The 21783-nt window shown below is 34.7% G+C and overlaps 1 protein-coding gene across 1 annotated transcript in view; it reads right to left on the reverse strand.

Annotated features, from left to right (window-relative positions):
• The window catches only part of ABI3BP (ABI family member 3 binding protein), a gene marked incomplete at its 5' end in the record, with an annotated part of 234390 nt that overhangs the window by 107238 nt on the left and 105369 nt on the right, over positions 1 to 21783 (reverse strand). Inside the window, 6 exon segments of the mRNA XM_025050066.1 lie at positions 6228 to 6302; positions 8553 to 8627; positions 10489 to 10566; positions 17007 to 17099; positions 17661 to 17732; positions 18678 to 18726. Of these exon segments, the coding sequence (XP_024905834.1) occupies positions 6228 to 6302; positions 8553 to 8627; positions 10489 to 10566; positions 17007 to 17099; positions 17661 to 17732; positions 18678 to 18726 (442 nt within the window).

A 21783-nucleotide genomic window follows, 5' to 3' on the forward strand; every position in this document is an offset into this window, starting at 1 on the left:
GAAAAGCTTTTATAAACACCACACACAGAGTTCTCAGTACTATTGAAATAAAAAATGCTTTCTTCAGTTCATGGAAAAATTAAATATCTCTCTGGTTAACCTTAAAATTTGTGAAAATACTGCCTGCAAAAAAACCCCCAAAAAACCAAAAACAAAAAACAAACCTCATGAAGCAAAACCAAAGCCTGAGACTATAAATCTCTAAGAGGCCACAGTAAATCTGTAAACCATCTGCTACACTTGAATTCTATTTTCCTGCTCTCAAAGCATCATCACCACCACTTACTCCTACTTCTTCTCCTCTCTAGGGCTTAATCCAGTTGGGTGGGCCAGATCTATGCCATCAACACCTCATAGGCGAGCAATAAGGACCAAATGTAGAGGTTAATCTCTTTTCAACCATTCTGAGCAAACCACCGAAACTTTCCAACCAATATAGGACTTCTTGGGCATACTGATCAGTTTGGCTTTCAAGTGTTTAAGTAATTGATATAGCTTAAGTGTGTATAGCAATTTACTGAAGTTCTACAAAGTACTGAGAGAACTAAGATCTGAAAATAATAAGTGGATTCTAATGAAAAGATTAAGATCTATAATCCTCCATTTGACCGTCAAGGGAGGTTTCTAAAGATAACTGTTTATCATTCAAGAGTAAATAATTATGCCAGAAGAAGTCATTATCTTAGTAATAAGTCAGTACAATTGGAGGGGAAAATCAGTTTGTCTGGAAACATTGGGAAAAGAACAGGTAGGAGAACTTTCTAAAGATAAAAATAAACACGTTGAATTATTCCGGGTTATATAAAGAAACCATTTTCTTTATTTGATTTGCACTTTAAATACCTTCTCCCTCCCAGTACTAAATGATGGTCTTTTAAGTGGATGAACAAGTTAAGGAGGCTTACTACTGATGGCATTATCGAGCCAGAAAAAGAAAGTTGATTTCCATCCACCCCCTCAAATCATATAAGGACTTTAGAAATCATGCAAATATCCCACCTGTGGGATAATAAATACATGGCATTTATGTTGCTTCTTATACAGGTATCTCTGATGTCCACAGAAGACACAGAAAGTTGGTCATGGGATCATTTTACTCCCTGAGCTTAGGCAGGGCCTGAGCCCAGTTTATGGAATGATATAGGCTGCCAATCTAACTGAACAACATGGCCATATGATATAATTTCCCATCCCTGTCATGGGGTTAATAGGACATCAGGCCATTCACATGGAGTTGCAGAGCCTCTTCAAATAACACAGCACATGTCCTTTCCATTCTCCTCAAAAATTTTTATGTAAGAGAAATGAAGACCCAAGAATCATTGGCATGCTCAAAATATAGAAGTTTAGAGTTGTTTTTCATGATCTCTTCCTTCTTTCTATTAACTAAATAATTTATTGTTATTAAGTGTCTGTAGCATTCAGGAAGTTTGGAATGGGCAGTATGGTGAGAAGGGGGTACATTCAGTGCAAGAGTTCACTGTGCTAAGAAAATGATAACAGGGTACCCTTTATGTACTGTGAATTAGATTAAGTGATTTATATATTATTTCTAAGATATAACAACTCAGTGAAAAAAAATTTATATATTACTTCCATTTAATAGAAGGGGAAACAGATTTAAAAGATTAAATCACTTGTCTACAGCCACACAAATGGTAAATAGCTGAACTGCTTACTAACCCAGCTTGGTCTCATTCTATAGCTCATAGATTAATGATCAGTCACGATGAGAATAACTTCAGGGACTGGCCAGTCTTTCTCACAGTCTACTTGATATTTCTTAAAAATCTAGAAAGCACCTTGCTCTAATAAGAACATTTAGGTTACCCTGTTGCGCTATTCTGTGAAAATTCAAAGCAAGCTATGTGACATTGTTTCATTTTTAACGTGAAGTGGTTTGTCGGAGATTTAGAAAGAAATGAATGAGGATCTAGTTTTTGCTCTTCTGCCTACTCAGAGGCAAGCCTCTTATATACCTCCTTGAGATAAAAGAAAATAACTCTTTGGTTCCACGGATTCCTGGAGGATCAATGTGATGATAAAAACACAAGCCTTTGAATTTCTTAATAGAAAACTGCTATGTAAATACAAAATTATATGATTTCGGTGAAGAAGTAATCCAGAAAGTATGTGCATATATGTGCAAATGCACAATTTGGTGGGGAGAGGGGCACAGTTTGAAGGTACTGAGCTTTTCTAGAACTTAGTCCATAATAGCATAGAAATCATAGTCAACTGGCCACCTTCCAATAGAACGTAAGACCAATTCCACTGCATCATCAGAAAGACTGGCTTTTCTGAATGACTATCACAAGCACTAAAGTATTTCTAAACTATAGCCAGCTTTCTTTTAATACAGACTTTATAAGTTTGCATCCTGGCATGTAATTACAGAGCAGATTTTTATAATTTCCTTTCTATACTTTAGAAAGAATTGGATTGGCCAAGGGAATCGAAAGTAATCAATCCTACTTAAATGTACTTAAATTTTGTATTTTAATACAAAATACAATTCCAAATAATGAGATCACAAAATGTAGCATTAATGAAATATTAGGGCAAATAGGCTGAAAGTGGGGAAGAATATGTTTGATGACTATACTTCTCAAATTTCCTGGAATATTCCAAATCCTAAATACCCTGTCCCACTTTTGTCATAAACTATTGAAATGACCCAGGGATTTCAACAGTCAGCATGCAGGGTAGAATTTTCACATGGTTTTTTTTTTTTTATCCAAAAGTAATACAGAAGTCCTTTTGAGAGCATGCATTCTGATGATTTGGTACAAAATATTAAGTAAGTGCAGAAAACGAATCCAGTAAATACTGAAGCAAATTAATTTTACAAAAGATATTAATAATTCACGTTTAATGGTTGATAGGGAAAAGCAGCCCCTGGCGTCCAGTGCTTGTCTAGCACCCACAGCTCAGCTTGAGGTTCTCATGCTGAACAGCAACAATTTGAACGGACACCAACATCAGACAAGACCACACAGTGACCAAGATGGATTGAGACAAAACCAAGAGCACTCTATTATTGTGTGGAAAACAGACAAATACATAAGCTCAAAAATGACTGTTCCCGCATTCTGGCTAATATGACTAACTGCTGCTTCTTTACCAATTATAATTTTAGCTTTATTCTTCTTGCTTTCCTTGATTGAATTAAGACATTCAATCACAGAATTACTCCCACTTTCACACAGCATTCAATCCAGAGCAAAGTTTCACTTCTTTGGACCCTCCCCAGAATCAGCTAACACAATACCAAATTTTGCAATATGTCTTTTCCAATACCTTGTTACTATGAGATCCCACAGTTATCATGGCATCCATTCTGCATTGTTGCAATGAGTAAATAAACCTCACTTTATTCAAATACACGTACTTTCCTGGTGGTCTTTAACTGAGGGCATTGACATAGTAAATATAGATGTATTGTTTCATGACAGAGAAAACAAAATGTTAATTTTGCTATAATACTGTCATTAATACTAGCTAAAATATATCATTTCTTCAAAGGATATAATGACTGAAAATGAGACCAATGGTTTTATGAACCAGCATTCAAGTACTAGCTCTATCTCTTTCTCTTCTTAATTCTCAAAGCAATTACATTAGAAAGCTATGTGAGTAACTGGAAAATAAAATAGTTATATGCACTGAAACTTAGTACATATATAAATTCACACAAAATTAATCACAAGAACCACAAAAGGCTGAAATGAATGAAAGGATGGCATGAATATATCAACTCTTAAAATCACAAATAATGCATTTGATAAATTTTAATTTGAAGTTTAACATGTTAGGAAGATACCACAGAACTCTTGCATAAGAATTATGTGTAAGCATTGTGTGTATTTGCAGAGACAATTGAAACTTAATCATCTACTCTGAGAAACCAATCTTATATTGACTTGAGGCCTCTTGTCCGATAATTAATCACATTTGATGATTCTTATCCGCACCATGAGAAATATTACAGACTACAGTGCTAATGTACTGCTTCTCAAACTTTAATGTTCATACAAATTGCCTGGAAATCTTGTCAAAAAGCAAGTCCTCACTCAATAGATCTGGAGCAGAGCTCCAGATTTTGCCTTTTTAACCAACTCCCCAGTGATATCAATGGTGCTCGTCCAAGGATTATACTAAATAGCAGAAGTATCAAATTTAAATGTTGTAAAGGCAGGCTAGGAAGTTTCTGGGGGCTAATATTCATGCCTGCGATCATCACCTACAGGACTTGTACAGCCCATGACAAGCCCTAACACTTCATACAGAGAAGGCTGGCAGTGACTGTTGGAGGTTCTCTGGCAGTCTAAGGTTGCCCTGGCAGTAGTGACATAGCTGCACAAAACTGCTTCCTGCTGCATTAGCCACTATGTATACTCCAACAGGGAAAAACTAGAATATTCCTTTTCTACAATTAAAGGCAAAAGGAACCCTGCCTTTATTGGGATTTCTTATCTCATCTATCTTTGTGTCTTTGTAACTCAATAACCATTAATTCCCAACATATTCTCCCCACTCCCTAATGTTTGGTTCAATTCAGGCTTTATATATAAAATTATATAAATTAAATTATGTAAATCATAGAATTATATATAAATTATATAAAATTATATATAGTTTCCTTGAGGTTTTGGTCAGTTTGTTCCTGAATAATAGTAGGCAAAAACAAACAAAAAACAAAAAACAAAAACAAAAACAAAAACTGGAGGCTGCTCAAGGGAAACCTGGGGGACTCTATGTCCCCTATGTTATAATCCAAAAACTAAGAGATGAAAGGGGCCTAAGAGTTCATCTAGTCCAGTGGGCACCAAAAGTGTTTGGTTTGGGAGATGTGATGCTCATGAAGGATGTTGGAATCAGGCCAGGCCTGCCTTAGTGCAGCAGATAAACTATCACACATGGCCACAGACTAGTTGTTGTTCCATAGTCACAGTGCAGCTCTGCCTATATAATAGCTAATGGAACTAGAGGCTCAGTATGAAACTCTACCTAGAACCTGAATTTTTGACTCAGGAGACCTGGATTGCTAAGGGTATTTTTGCACCCACATTAAGTAATTGCACTAGAGTTTCAGGGTCAGTGACTAGGGGAACCAAGGCTTAGAAAGAGCCAATTTGAGGCTTCTCTTGGATAGGCTGACAACCATAGCAAACTTTCAATGTCACTTGAGAAAACTAGGGGAGACTATATTAGACATGCTTACTTCATTTGATACCATCCTTCATCTTTTTTTTTGAGATCTGAGCCAATTACGTGTAACAGAGAAAGAATAATTTGACTAAGATCTATGTATCAGAAGGCTCATTCTTATTCTTTCTCAAATCAGTCCTCTGTTGGAACGCTTGCTGAAGAATTCCACAAAATGGTATATTTAACTTCATTACATAAACTACATTATATACTATATTATAGGTGCTCAAAAAAATCACAACTAAAAGGTACACAAAAAATTAAAATACAAACAGATAAAACAAAAATCATGAAAGTAATCACACGAAGTGTGCCTGAGGTTTTCTTATAATTTTCCTATGTTGACTATTTCCTTTAGTTGATTGCTAGACATCAAAGAAAAGATGTATAGGAGAAAACATTTTTTGAGAAAAATTTATTTTTAAAAAAGGGAATCTATCTCCCTTAATCAGTTTCAGTGGTGGAACACAAGAATTCTCAGGAGAAAAAAACCAATCACTGCAACTTACAAAAGAGCAAACTAAGACCCAGAAAAGTAGAGAAAAATAGCAAAAGTATATGGTTAGTAGGAAAGCCAGCATTGGAGCTAAAGTCTATTATTATTGCCAAGACCTGTAGTCTTCCCTCTATATCACAATGTGCTCATAGATTTTAGGACTTAGTAATAATATCTTGAATATAATAAGCTCTCAAATGTTCATTTCTGAAAAAATAAGCAAATATCTACCGGCGAGAGAAACATTAAATTCACTGTTAAGGCAGACCCATGATGATTCTTATTTTTGCTACTGCTTTCATGACACTAAAGAGATCTCTAGAAAAATCAGTGAGCCAATTCATAGTTCATCTTCTAGCCAAATTTCTACTTATATGTCCAGACACTAAAACATAAATCTTTAAAACAAATTCAAAATCATTTTATTTTTGTGATAATCAACTAAGGAACCTATAAAAATAAAAACAAGAAGTTATTGAATACTGTTGTTCCCATCTATTTTTAAAAAGAATGCCATTACCAGTTTGAGGTGGTAGAACTTTGGAATCTTCTGACATTTTAGCTGTAGGTAAAATCCATGGCTTTTCACTTGAAGCTACAGCAAAAGAAATGGAATTTGCTGAAGATTTTTTTGGAGAGGAAAAAAAGACAGAAATAGGTTGCTGGTATGGTTAAGTGGCTACAAAAAGCCTGTAATAAAATGTGCATACTGATCCAATCAAAAGCCATCATATCTCAAGAAGAAATCAATATGTACCCATCCCAAGACCATTTGATTAGTAACTAGAGAGAGACCAGAGTTTGGCATCATACTCTCAACATATTTGAGGACAGAAAACAAACTTAATGGGCTATATGGAATTAACGGGCTGATGATACTAAATTTAAAAAAATAATCCAATCAGACATATATATATACGTGTGTGTGTGTGTCTGTGTGTGTGTGTGTGTGTGTGTATGTGTGTGTATTTTTTTTTTAACAAAATCAACCACTTGTTTGGCCAAATTAATGGAATTCATGAGTTCACTGAGGTTTGCAGAGATAGGACCCAGTAAATGTGTCCTCTAGAATTAAGCAATCACCATCCATATCTTAACACCAGATTTCAGGTTCTGTTATTACCCAAGGTGCCCCCAGGTTTCTCAAAAGGGAAAGGTGTTTTTGCCTGAGGAAATTCTGGAAGTCTTTTCGGAGCTGTAATGAAACATAAGAAATATTATGACTTGAGGTACAAGTAACAGAGAAAGATTTTTAAAATCACAAGCTTGCTAAAACAAAAAACACAAAAAGGCAAATTACTCATGTTAAGTAAGGCACTGTTAGTAGTATTTCTTACTCCTGTGTTTCAATGCTTGATAATATAATAAAGCTTCTTGTTATATTTTTTATAATCAAGCCACGATATCTGAGGAATTTGAGCTCTTCTTTTCACCTTCATTAAATTAGTTTCCTAATTTCTTCATCTATGTGTATGTGTGCACGTAGATACATTTTATTTAAACTCAAGCCAAGCACCAAACACATCTGAACTAGAAAATGTCCATCTTATAGCTTTTAAAAATAGAATTTCAGGAACCACATGGCTTTATATTTAAGCTCCTGCTTCCTATCTAACAACTTTTTTGATATTATACTCATAAAGAAATTCTAAGAAGCAGTCTGCATAAATATTATAAATGTCTTTTATGTGAAAAGAAACAAAGAGATATTCAGAGAAAAATATGGAAAAGTATTCAGGGACAAAATAATTTTGAATTAAAAGAATCAAAAATAACATCAAAATATGACCACCAAAAAGGAAAACAACTAAAGATTTGTCATAGAGAAACTTTTAGGATCCTAAATTATAAAATAAAGATTTTGTAACGTTTAAAAACTTGGTGTTGGGGAATTTATTGTTTTATAAGACATTTGTCCCTTCTTTCCTGTGAGGAGATAAATTTGAATGAATTAGCCTCAGGACTCCTTTCAAGCATACATAATATTTCCAAGGTAATAAAAAGCTGCAGTTTTTAATAATTTTACCTAGAGTGCTCAGTGGCCATTAAAACCTAGGTATTAGAATAGTTTGCAGTGTTTCCAGGGTCCTTTCACTGAGAACAACAACAAAGAAGAATTCAATAGTTAGCAACTGCATAAATCACAATTTGATGTTGTGGCTTAACCATGACCATGTGACACATGCTCATAACAGAATGTGTACTGGGCAGCTAATGTCTTTGATGGAAATAGCTGGCTTTCCCTGGAAAAGTTTTACATAGTGGTTAAAAATTGAAGGTATGCTTTCGAAGTGCCTCGGTGTGACATGGAAGATCAATATCACAAGTACAGAACAAAATACATAGGGCTCCATTTCTTCAGGAGAAGAGAACAAAGCAAGTTGTGTTCTCTTGGGCCAAGAAGCAGCTAACATGCATGACATGAAATTCTTATTAGAAAGCATGACATTTTAGGGATTGTCCTCAAGTTTAGTACACACAAGACTTGGAAAAACCAATCAAAACAGAAAGCACAGACATAATCAAGACTTCCAGATTTCCCCCCACCCCTTAGCTTTATGTGTTAAAAGGCTGGCATTCTGTTTTTCTATACATCCTAAGAGACTGGTTAAAAGGATGTGTAGTTAGCATCTAGCATCCAGAGCTACCTAGAATATCCATCACCAGGATCAAGGCATGTTGTTAACTCTTTAATGGAACTAGTCCAAGAAATTGGAAGATTAACTACTGCCAGTAAGGAGAGGAGAGATGGGGGGGAAAGCTAAGGTACTGGGTTACTTTTTATTTCTATGAGTGTTGGGAGATTTTTTTTGGTTTGTTTTAGAAAAAAAGTTCTTAGAATTACCCAGTTTTCTTTCTGAAATGTCTAACACACTAGACACAGTGGGTTTAGTGGTTCTTGGAACTGATTCAGGAGTCACTGGAAGGTAAAAAAGACAACTTTATTTTAATTAAGATAAAATGATGAAGCAACCAAAGATCATAAGATATTTGTTGCCCTTTAGAATTAGTAACTGACACTTAGATAGCTCATCATGTTTAAAGTTATGTATGTTAAGGACTCCCTGGCTTGCCCCAGGTGCTTGAGCTGACATTCATCTAGCCAAAAAGCACACTGAACTGACCTCCATGAAAGCACTTATCAGATTAATCCTAATTTTTTATTTGTCTGCCCTTTTCTTTCTCTTTATCTTCAGAGCTTAACGTAATGTCTGGGGTATAGTAAAGCAAGCACATGATAAATGTTTATTAAATGAATTAATTAATGAGCAAATAAAAGAATAACCCAGGGCAAAAGGTTTATTTAGAACTATTACATTATGAGATTTCTCTCTTTCAAACTACAGTCAACATGCAAAAGTTGGAACTGGGTTCAAGTTATGATAACAATTCAAATGCTTAGGCACAAGTCTGGTCCAAAAGCTAGATCAAAGGCAATGATCACCTCGAATAAATAGTTTTGAAGAAATAAACCAGGATCACTGAGATCTGGAATGAATTGTGAGCTAGACAATTTCAGAATTTTGCAGGGTAAGGACACATGATAACACAATAACACTGTTTGACTAAGTGTTTCTGAAGTGGAAAATTCTGAGGAAGGATTGGCAGAGAACTAAGAAATCTGTAGACTCTCCCATAAGATACTGTGCCAAGAGAAGAAAGTGGAATTAGGGAAAGTATAATTGGGTTGAATCTTTGGGCAGAAAAGAACTTGGAGGCATCCACTGGGCCATGACTATTTTTTTTTAAGTACTGAATAATTATATTGAAATCATAAAACTACCTAGGAATTTCATTCAAATAGATTATTTCAGCATCTGGAATAGCTTCTCCCTCTGCCTCAACTCCCAAGAAGGTGAGGAATGGAAGGTCTTCTTACTCTATTAAAAATATCTCTACCTGAAGAGGTTTCTTGAAATTAAGTTATTATATTTCCTCACCAGACTTTATCTTCTCTGGACCAGTTATCAGTCAAAGAGTTTAATGCATGGACAGTATCACTAATGTTACAATTTATAGCAATTTTATGGATTTAAAAATTCACTTTAGGTTGGAGTTACTTTGCTAAATGTGGACTTGGGGGAGTTCTTGCCAGACATTTATTTCACTGAGGCCTAGATGAGGTAGTACTGCTCTGGCGAAGACTACAGTTCAGAGATAATATGTTCCCAGTGAGCTGGACTTGGGCAGTTCATTCATAGAAGAAATGCTGAATGTTTGTTAGTAACAGCTGATAAACTGTGGGGAAAATGCATACCACATTTATTCTTTAAAGGATTTTTACCAAGCTATTACATATTCTCTAGACTACTATTGTTGATCTTCCAGAGATATTGCTGCTAAACAATTCCACTGTACTTTCATAGATCTCAAGCTATGGATCTGTGAAGGATAATGACATTTTATTAAACTGGCCACTTGTAACGTGAAGAGAAAGCAGTCTGTCTTCATATAAAAGGAAAGCACCAAAACCAGGTATCACATTTTAGTGTAAAAATATTTCAGAACACTGAAGTAACAACTTTTATTTAGAGTGAAAAATACAGCTTCCATATTACACATCAGATGTTATATGAGTCAATAGTTCATTTTGCATCTGTTTGGTTTTTTTTTCAAACATTAGATTAAGAACATAGACTCTCCTATCGTTTTGTGCTTCTGATCAAAATAAATTTCCTACTGGCTCTTCACTGAAACAAGTACAGGCTTGTTAATTATTTACTTTTTGAAAACATATATTACTTATTCTCTCAAAGCCAACAACATAGGGATGTCATTACCTGTTATAGGCTGTGCTGGAATTTTTTCTACCTTTGGTGTTTTAGATTCAGCAGGTAATGCCAAGGTTTCATTCTTAGCTAAAAAAGTCAGAGAACAAGTAATTTGCTTCATTTCCTTAAAACACAGTTTCCAAATACAATTCATTCAAAACGTAACCAAGTGACAGACTATTTCCAGAAATTCTGCTTATCCCTTACCACCAAGCAGTCAACAAATCTCCTGTGCATTTCTACCAGAGATTAGGATGAGTGCATGACAGTTTTCAGAACTCCTTCTCATTAACCCCAGGTAATTCTTTAAGATCTAAGCTGGCATTGGAATGAAGAAAAAAATCACAAGCCAATACTTGAATGACTCTCAAGCTGTTCTGATTCATAGAGTTTCTGGAAGGCATAGGTTGTATTGCAAATACTCTATGGGATTTTATATTCAAGTACTCCTAATTTTAAGAAAAAAAATCAATGAATAGACAATTTCCATTATTATGCATGGTAAAATATGTAATAGGTTATGACACTGAAATTTTAGAAAAGCACAAATAACACACGCAGGAAACTAAATTATTTGAAAACATTTATGTCAAAAAAATACTACCAGTAATTTATTTGAGCCACTTGTTAACAAAGACCTTTTCTTTTGGTCACACGTGGGAATTCAGTGTAAAGAATAAAATCAAATATTTTTCTATTTTTTTCCTTCTTTAGACAATTATTTAGGAAACTTCTCTCTAAAATTTAGGTATTCTTTTTCAAAGAAAATATATTTCATACCAGAGTTTCCCAATGATTAAGATATTTGGCTAGTTAATACACGAATCGATGACCTACTTGTAATATTCTGAAACTATCTAGTGGCATAAAAGAATTCATTCATCTTTGAGACACGCCGATCATGTCATTTTGAACTGATTATATAATTCAGATAGGAATTTTTAGAGTCCTAAGATTGTACAGGAACTCCTTGGGTTTCTCAGCTTTGGCGTTACTGACATTTTGGGCTGGGTAATTTTTGGTGTGGGGGCCTTTCCTTTGCTGTAGGATGTTTAGTAGCACTTCTGGCCTTTACCCACTGGATTCCACTAGCACTTATATAGTTGTGGCAACCAAAAATGTCTCCAGACATTACCAAATATTCCCTGAGGGACAAAATTGCCTTCTGTTGAGAACTATCGATCTAATCTGTTCTCTCAAAGTTCTCTGAGCATGCAAATTTTGTAACCTTCCGTAGTTCCCATCACTGTTCTAAAGGCCACTTTCTTCTTAGTTAACATGGGCACGAAATATTTATTTACTTCTGATGGACAAAGACAATTTTAAAGTCATTGTTTTCATAATGTTAATAAAAGTCAATTGATTTTTTAATCTGTATTATGGAAGCGTACAATAGATTCCTACATAGAGCCAATTATTTTCAAGAGTGATTTAAAATGCTAGAAATAGATGTCACAAGTGCTACATACTTGCCATATTAAATAGTCAAGTGTGTGTCTTGGATTCAGGTTTACATGAAGTTGCACAGCATGTCTGTACAACAGAAATGTTTGATATGATTGTTCAAATTAATTAAGCAGGGCATAAAGAGAAGGAACTCTATTTGGAATAACTAAAAAAAAAAACAGATCTAGTATAATTTTATGAAAAATTCTGGTTTTGAAATTTCTAAATTTTATCGATATTTTTTCCTGCCTTTTTTTGTAGTCATTTTTTATTTAGAATGATTGTGATTGTTGGCACAGGAAAAAAATAATTCAGAGTACAAATTTTTATGATTATAAGGTTTTTATTTTATACTTCTTCCCTTTTCAGTGTCCTCTTATCCTTCAGGACACCTTTGCTAATCCTCTCCTTCCCATGAATATCTGATGTTCTTGGTGTTTCCCTGGATGACTAGGAGTATCTATCTATCTATTTATTTTAACCTCCAAAGCCTAGACTTTCATACTATGCTCTGAGTTGCTTTGCTTTAGCTCTTTATATTCTAAACATGCCCTTAGCTGGCAATCACATGACTCTAAAATTAGCTGTTAATAAAGAAGAAATGGTAAACTACCTTCCCAAGAGATATTTGTATTCTTTACACATCACTAATTACTTAGAAAGGCATAATGTATTTCTTACTATGGCATTTCAGGAATCAGAGAAATTGGTAGATGGAGAAGATATTTGAATGGAGAACTCTTTATGTCTCCTATCAACCCATGAGCACTATCTATGTACAACTACAGTCAGAACAACTTAAAACCCAGGACATTCCTCTTTTCCTCTCTGATTCTTCTGTACCTTTTTTCAACATACTTGCTTCCTTGAATTTTTGGCAAGCTAAGTCTTGGGTTTGGCAAAGCCTTTGTATGACCCTGGGAGATGTGGGTGTAATACTAACTTTTTGTTTATTTCTCTCATTATTCACACCATGTGTTCTTAGAAAAAAAGCTATTAATTTTTTGGTATCCCATGACTGGCTCTGCTGGAATGAGGATATTATTTTTAGAATTTACCCCCTCAAAAAGTAGGACTTTTCTGAATTACGGTGATAAATAACTTAAGGAAAGTTTATTTCTCCCACACTGGTATAAAGAACTGCTTATGTTCACACTATTTTCATTAAAAAAAACCCAAAACATTAAATTTAAATGTAATTTTTTGTTAGCATTCATTTTGAATAGTAAAAAATTGGAAACAGCATACACATTTATCAACAGAGGAATAAATAAATAAATGGAAGTATAGTCATACCACAGAATATTATAGATCATTAAAATGAGTGAACTTGGGTTAATAATATGCATCAAATTGGGTAAACTTTTAAAAACAATATTGAGAAAAAAACAATTTGCAGAATATATACAAATCATTAATAATGTGGAGTCACCTAGGTATTTTTAAAGAGAGGTAGATTAGGGTGCTTTCATTACACATTCCCCAGCAAAGTCCAAATCCATAAAAGAAATTTTTGTTTCATTAAGTCTCTTCTTGGAGTTCCTTTCCTTGGTATTTCCCATTCTTAGTGCTGATCTTTGCCAGTACCTTTCTCAGATGTGCCCTGGGGCTCATGCTTTGGAGCAGCGGTCCCCAACATTTTTGCCCTTTTTTTCAGAGGGCACCATGACCGGTGCTCCTACGAGAAGCGAATGCCTGATGATCTGAGGTGGAGCCGAGGTGGTGATATTAGCACTGGGGAGCAGTTGCAAATACAGATGAAGCTTCACTCTGCTCACCTGTTGCTCACCTCCTGCTGTGCCTGATTTCTAACAGGCCATAGACTAGCATTGGTATGTGGCCCAGGAGTTGAGGACCCCTGCTTTAGAGGACCCAACATCACAAATATACATAATAAAAATGTATGAAAGAACACGTGGATACCTCTTACATGTGCTAACACAAAGCAACCCACTGTGTAAGTATCCAACTTTATGGTAAATGTAATTTTTAAACACAGTCTATTAAGATGGTACATTTGATAGATTTTCTAGACATTTTCAAACTTACTGGCTATCAGTGTCTTTAATCCATAAAAAAAATTGCCATCTATTGAATTTAAGATAGGTGTTTTCCCAGGAATACAAGTTTAAAAAGTTATTTATTATTTGCATAGATTTTTTTTTCCATTAAAATGACATTCAATCCTGAAACTTTAGTGAATCATATTGGGAAACAAAAGCAAAACAAAACAAAACAAAAATTTACTGTTTAATTCTCTAAATCAAAGAAAATAGAAAGACTGAATTGGCATTAAGGTAGCTGGCAGAACTTTGCAAACCCTGCCCTTGCCCCCCGCCCCCAAATTAGGAAATATCACTCAAGACTAAAGATTGAGGAATAAAACACCTTCCAGTTCAAAACTGACAGCAGTGGTCTGGGAAAAAAACTGCTCATTTTCACTCTCCTTCACAAATCCAAACAAGTTTTCCAGGTGCAGGGCAAGGTAGTACATAGGTTCCGGGCCGAGAATAGGTAAATGCAAAAATCCTGAGCTCTGATTCCAAACACAGGTTCACTGAGGGAATTTAATTTGGAAGTTTCCTGGCTGTTAGCATAGAATATAGATGATATAGAGCTGAGTCATAAGGTTTTATAGCTAAAAGGAAGATGGTCTAGTGTGATGTACAAATTAAGGAAATGAAGCCTAAGAGTTATTTATCTACATTTTTTGGAGGTAACTCACTTTAGAATTAACAGGTATGAATATTTTACAGTAAAAATGTAATGAGTGCACAAAATCACAAAGATTTACTGGCAAATATCTTCACATCTTAATAAAATGGTGATGCAAAGATTGGTGGGTTTTTTTTCTAAAATTGTAGGTCTAATAGTTCACTATTAAGTGCTCGTCTACCCGCTTAAGGCTTTGTTCCTCCTTCTTAACCAGAAGTTATCAAAATTAACAGCTAAGGAGAACTTAAGAGTTCTTACCTTTTAAAACTGTTACAATCTGATTGCCTAGCATCGAACAAGCAAGCAGGTCAGGTCTCCAACAAGGGAAAAGAAATTAAATCTGAAGTCTCTGTATGGACAGGTCCTGGGGTCTGTGTAACCCACCATTATAGTCCACAGCAACTTGCAGTTCTGGCACAGAATAATGCTAAGTAGTTGTTGAATGAATGCTGCCAAACGGGAGGCTTGGGCCTCTGTTTTTGCATCCATACAATGTGAAGCTTCAGTCACATAAGTGCTAAGCTAGTGCCTACTTCATGGAAAATACTCTGCATTTTTGTCTTACTCATTTTCTACCACATCATGCCATCATCTCCTTCCATATTTATCAATGGCCCAAGACATTCTCCAGAGACTTTAGAGCGGTGGTTCTCAAAGCATTGTTCCTAGACCAGCAACATCAGTATACTATAAGAACTGCAAATTCTCAGGCCCCGCCCCAGACCTACTGAATCAGTTAACTCTAGGGATGGGCCCAGCAGTCTATGTATTCAAAAGCTCTCTAAGATGTCTGATGCTCCACCAAGTTTGAGATCCTCTGCTATAGAGAGAATGCAGACTGATCTGATGCTCAAATGTAGCAACTGACTTAGCCCAGTGACCAGCACAATTATTCCCTGGGCTCCTTTTAAAGGGTTTTGTTGCTTGGTTATTTTTTCCAAATTGTTATGTTTTACATTTCTTAAACACTAAAATCATATCAGATTTTTTTTCTAGAAGTAGGAAACAGTATCAAATACAAGCAAATAATAATTCTAATAGACCTGACCTTTACATCAGTTCCCACTGAAAATACCTAGTGGTCCATTGATAGTATATTATGTGTGATTATTTACAATAATTACTTTATTTAAAAATTATACTTATAAAAGTGTATTTTGGATATTTGATAAATGTTCATTCACTCTTCTTTCATAAATGTAAATATTTCATTTAAATATAAAAAATTATTTCCCTATAGAATATTATTTAATACTTTTGACACTCCAAACTCTCTGTCCTTTACTTTTTTAAATATAAAAAATTTAAATATAAAAAATTATTTCCCTATAGAATATTATTTAATACTTTTGACACTCCAAACTCTCTGCTATTTACTTTTTTTTCCCAATTATTTTTATTGTGGTAAAATATTCATAACATAAAATTTATGATCTTAACCATTTTTAAATGTAAAATTCAGTAGTCTTAAATACATTCATAACGTTGTACACCCATCACCATCATCCATCTCCAGAACTCTTATCATCTTTTAAAACTGAAACTATGCCACTAAATACTAACTCCTCATTCCCCTCTTCTCTCCAGTCCCTGGCTACCACCATTCCACTTTCTCTCTCAATGAATTTGACTACTCTGGGTATCTCATATAAGTGGAATTGTACAGTAATCTTCTTTTTGTAATTGGCTTGTTTAACTTAGTATAATGTCCTTCGGTTTCATCAGTATCATAGCATATGTCATAATATCCTTCCTTTTTAAGGCTGAATAATATACTACATAATAAAATGTGATATGTATATACCACATTTTGCTTATCCATTTATCTTTTGATGAACACTTGGTTTGCTTTCATGTTTTAGCTATTGTGAATAATGCTACTATAAACATGGGTGTACAAATACTTCTTTGAAAATTTTTTTTCATTTCTTTTGGTTATATACCTAGAAATGGAATTGCTGGATCATATGGTAATTCTATTTTTAATTTTTTGAGAAACGGTCATGCTGTTTCCATTTTACATTCCCATCAACATCATACGTGCCTGTCCCTTACTTTTTAATTTAATCCCAAATAACTAATTCGCTAGATGCCTTGGATATTCTAAGACTATCAGCTTTTTTCATTTCTTTTGGTTATATACCTAGAAGTGAAATTGCTGGATCACATGGTAATTCTATTTTTAATTTTTTGAGAAACGGTCATGCTGTTTCCATTTTACATTCCCATCAACATCATACGTGCCTGTCCCTTACTTTTTAATTTAATCCCAAATAACTAATTCGCTAGATGCCTTGGATATTCTAAGACTATCAGTGTTAGTACTCAGTCACTGCAAAGTTCAAATGGAGAATTTTGCTGCTTACCTAATTGTCTCTTGATTGTATCTGAAATCTCAAACATTATGGATGTGGGGAGTTTTACAGTGGTTTCATTAAGACCTGGAATAACAAGATGGACTGCAAGGAAACAGAAGTAAAGATAAGAGGAAGAAAATCATCATGACACAAAACAAAGCTCAGAGCATCATACTAGTAATTATGAACTTTAGCACTTATTTTGCTTAGTCAGCTTTAACCCAAACTTCAAAATGTTAGAAAAATATGATAGTACCTTTTAAACAGAATCTTTTTCATATTATGAACTGAATTGAAATTTTATGGCTTTTAATCCATGAATTCAAAAATTGTAAAATGGCTGCTTAATGTGATAAACAAAGAATACCATAATTCATTTCTTAAAAAGCAGTCCTATATGACAAAGTCTCCCTCGTGACTGCAATAGCCCTGTGGGGCAGGTAGGATAGATGCCACCATGTCCACTAGGCATGGGCTAGAGTTGCTTCTCTAACATGATAGAAGTAGCATCACTAAGTTCTTAACCAGGATGTTAAACACTGAAAGGAAATGAATCAACATCAATTCAACAGACCTGCTCACAGTGCAAAATTCTGTAAAGGATCCATTATCAAAAAAATAGCCCAACTTTCTTAATCTAGGTACAGATTTCAAGATACTCACGTAGTATTGTTCCTCCAATGGGAGTCTTATCCGGAGATTTAGTTGAAGCCCTGTGAGTAATGTTCTGAATCACTGTTGAAATATAAAAATACAATTGTGTGATGGAAAAAAATAGGAAGCAGTAAGAATCTAATAATGTGAAGACATCTACACTGAGGAAACCCGGACCTAACTTTTCAGTTTATAGAAAGAAACCCATTGGGCTGGCTACACAGCCAATGAAGGAACTAGGAAACACATTTTACCTTGATGCCTCTGCCTGTAAGTAAGGAAAGTCTATTACTCTATCATAAAGTGTTCCATTCCAACGAGCTGAAATTTTTTTCCCTCATTTACACTCCCTGCAGCCTACCTACATTAACGAACAAAATGAGAAAACGACCTAATAAATAAAAAATTAGAAAATGTATATTCTCAAAGCAAAGCCATCTTTGGATGATTCTAATACTAATTGACCCTGTTTTGAGAGTATACTTGGAACATTGTGTTTTCTTAAAATGAAGAACTACCTTAAGGGCCCAATCCTCTCTACCAAGAAACTCTGAAAATAATAAAATGTGTCTGATAATTTGAAAAAACAGTCAAAACAAAAACAACTGGATGCTGAAATGAAATAAGACATTATAATTCTTGAAACCTGGATGTCTTTACTTTCCCTAAAGTGACCACTAAATCATAGCTTTCATTTCATTAATCAAAATATCCATTAATGACTTTCTTAATGTATGCTAACTTAACCCTGAACAAAGCCACACATATTTAACTGGCTTTTTACAATTAAGTATTTCTTACAATTGCTTTGTCCCTAGTTGTCCAACCAATGCAACTTGACAAGATTTGACTTATTGGTACAAGAATCAAAATACCTATTAACTTCTAACTTACTAGACCATACTGGTTTCTTTAAACTATTTCTGAAAAACAATAATCATACAAATAGAGAAAATACATGCTATGTTTAATTATTTCAGTTTAAAAGTTCTAAACACATATCCAGAGCAGGCTCATACAAATTACCTTGTTTGATGATTGTTATTGGGATCACCTTCCTTGGGATGTACGCTGGCTGAAGAGAGAGGAAGAGAGTCAGCTTTGGAGGTAGTGTTAACTTTTTTAAAATAATAAATCGAAGAACTGGAAGTAGCCTTTTTTGTCTTTAGTGAAGTCACCATGACACTGATTTAACAGTTGCTTGAAAGATCTTTAGTACCTATATATCTGATGCTATTTTATGGACTTGCTTGGTTTTCCCCATAAATGTCCAAAGATCTGACAGAAGCAGTTTCTTCAGAACTCTCTTTAGTTTATTTAGAAACTGCAATGGAGAGAAATAAATCCTCTGGACTGAATACTACAGTTTATTTTCACTTCATTTGAGACATGACCCAGCCAAATTCTTCTTTACATTCCTTCTCAAAAAGCAGTTACGCTTCATATTATCTTTTAAAACTAAACAGCAGCAAATGTTTGAATGTACCCAATTGCTACTGCTGCTACTATATATAACACAACCACAATGAGCTCCTGACACCAAGCATTTCCTTACCCAAGAAGGCAGAACTGGAAATCAAATCCAGTTATTTCTACTTCCAAAGACCACACTAGTTAACAACCATTCTGGACATATTTATGCTCAAAAGACCTCAGAATTAGAATGGTAGGTCCTAGAGAACTGTGAATTCTCCCCTCTCTCAAACTGCCTCAGATCAGATGTCCCACAGGAAGCTTTGATGTCATAGAGCTACTTGAACTATGGGCAGGGTTAGTGTTAACTATAAAGTGGAGTCACTACTGGATGAAGTTGTGAGCCAAAGACGAGACAGCAAGGGAGAGACATAGAACAGGAGAAAAGAAGGGTAGCAAATATATAGAGAAGAATTAGGCTACATTAAAGAGACAAGCCTGACATTGATTTTTGATGTTTGATTTAACTTGATACATAATATAGATACTCTACATACCAGATCTGCTAATTCAGGATGTGCTGAATGAGACACTTATAACATAGTTGTGAGCAAGAGACTTGCTAGTATGTTGCCATTTTAATAAATGACATCCCTATAATAAAGAATGGCCACAATACCAAGATTACTGTTGGCAATTTTTCTTCTTGCATTAAGGGTTTATGTTTAAAAACCACCAAAAAAAAAGTTACCATTATCAGATTATTTTTTAAAAGACATATCTGTACCTGTTGACTCAGTGCTATGAACTGAATACTGTCCTCCCCCCAAATTCATATGTTGAAACTTAATCCTCAGCATGATGGTATTAGGAGGTGGGACATTTAGGAAGTGATTAGGTCATGAGGGTGGAACCCTCATAAATAGAATTAGTACCCTTATAAAAGGCACCTTAGAGAGCTCCCTCCACCCTTCCACCATGTGAGGATACATCCAGAAGATGGCTGGTTGTGAACCAGAAGGGGAGCTCTCATCGAACACTCAATCTGCTGGCACGTTGATCTTGCATTTCCCAAGCTCCAAAACTGTGAGAAATAAATGTTTATTGTTTAAGCCACCCAATCTATGGTATCTTTGTTATAGTAGCCCTGTGGATTAAAACACCCAGAATTTCCTCCTTAGCAACCTAGCCTAAGGAGTTAATCAAAGATATAAATAATCTTTTATTTATAAGGGTGTTTATTACCACATGTGAAACAACCTCATTATCCAAAAGCAGAGGTTTTATTAAATAAATTATGGTTCGAATTTTTGATATCTATGTAATAAAGTAGAAAAATATGCACAATATTAATACAAAGGATATAAATTTATATCCACAGTGTAACCTAATTTTATAACAAATATGTATATACAAAAGACCAGATGGAATAGTTTTGTTGTTTTTTTTTTGAGAATTTTTATGAGTTTATTTGAGCCAAACTGGCGATAATGCCAGGAGCAAAATCTCAAATGCTCTCAGATCATAGTGTTTTTAACAGTAGATTTCTTATAAGCTGATGTGAATTTTATTTTGTATGCTTTTCTATATTTTCCAAATTCCTTACAAGGGTGAATTACATTTATAATTAGGATAAGTTATTTTAAACAACAGTCTGTTCGGCTGCTACACACGTTTTTGTACAGTATCACTTGTACACTATTGGTAAAAAGATGATGTAAATACAATTTATACATGATTTTTTCCCAGTCAGGGGGAGGGGGAGAGTAGAATCGAAGTATAAACTTCATGAGGAAAGAAAAAAATTATCAGCTTTGCTGTTGCACTGTTAGCAGGATTTCCTTGTTATTATCATAAGAGAAATAAATATAAACAAATTTAAGTATTAGCACTTACACACAGGATTCTTCCCCAGAGAGGGACAGTCAGACGAATGGCACTGTCTCATGTGTTCACCTTACTTCTACCTGTCCAGCTCCAGTGAAAGGGTTGCCAGCACATGGCCTCCATCGTTTCTGAGAATTTTAAATGCCTACTGTAGCAACCTTCAGCCACAAAGGAGCCACTTGCCAGAGGAGTCACACCATCTTTAGAGGTACTAATAACAGTTTTTATTAGAGCTGTGGCTACTGTTCTAAAAATTTTTGAATGCCTTGTCCTCTATTTGCCCTATGAGTCTGTCATTTAGTGCCCTTTTCGCTGAATGTGAAGTTTTTCAGAGACATGTCACATAAAAGCAGAAACATCTATATGTTGTGTTGATTGCCTTTGAATTATATTATCCCAATTTTTATTTCCTTTGCTGTGATAATTTGTTTTAAATAAACAATTTTTTACAAGGAGAAATGGAAAATATACCACCTTTCACATTAACGGAACAAAATTTCTCTTCAAGTGTTTACTTGAGTATAGACCCTGTTCTATTAAGACGATGACAAGACTATATGAACAATATGTGCTGCCGAAAAAATAAATAAATCATTTAGCTGCAGAATCCAATTCTTTTTTAGACCTATAATTATTCTATTGCCCAATCAGCAACCCAAAGGTGCACCAAGACTGGCCTGATGAGTAATTAGCTGCCTCTCTGTAAGCAGGTCTTTAAAGGGCATCAGGAAAGTTCTTCTACCCAAAGTGTCTATGTTGAAGGCTCTAAAAATTGCAAGAAGACATCCATACTATGAATCTTTTCCCTGTGTCTTTTTATAAAATAAAAGTG

The sequence above is a fragment of the Pteropus alecto genome, unplaced genomic scaffold, assembly GCF_000325575.1.
Source record: "Pteropus alecto unplaced genomic scaffold, ASM32557v1 scaffold164, whole genome shotgun sequence".
Classification (NCBI taxonomy): Eukaryota; Metazoa; Chordata; class Mammalia; order Chiroptera; family Pteropodidae; genus Pteropus; species Pteropus alecto.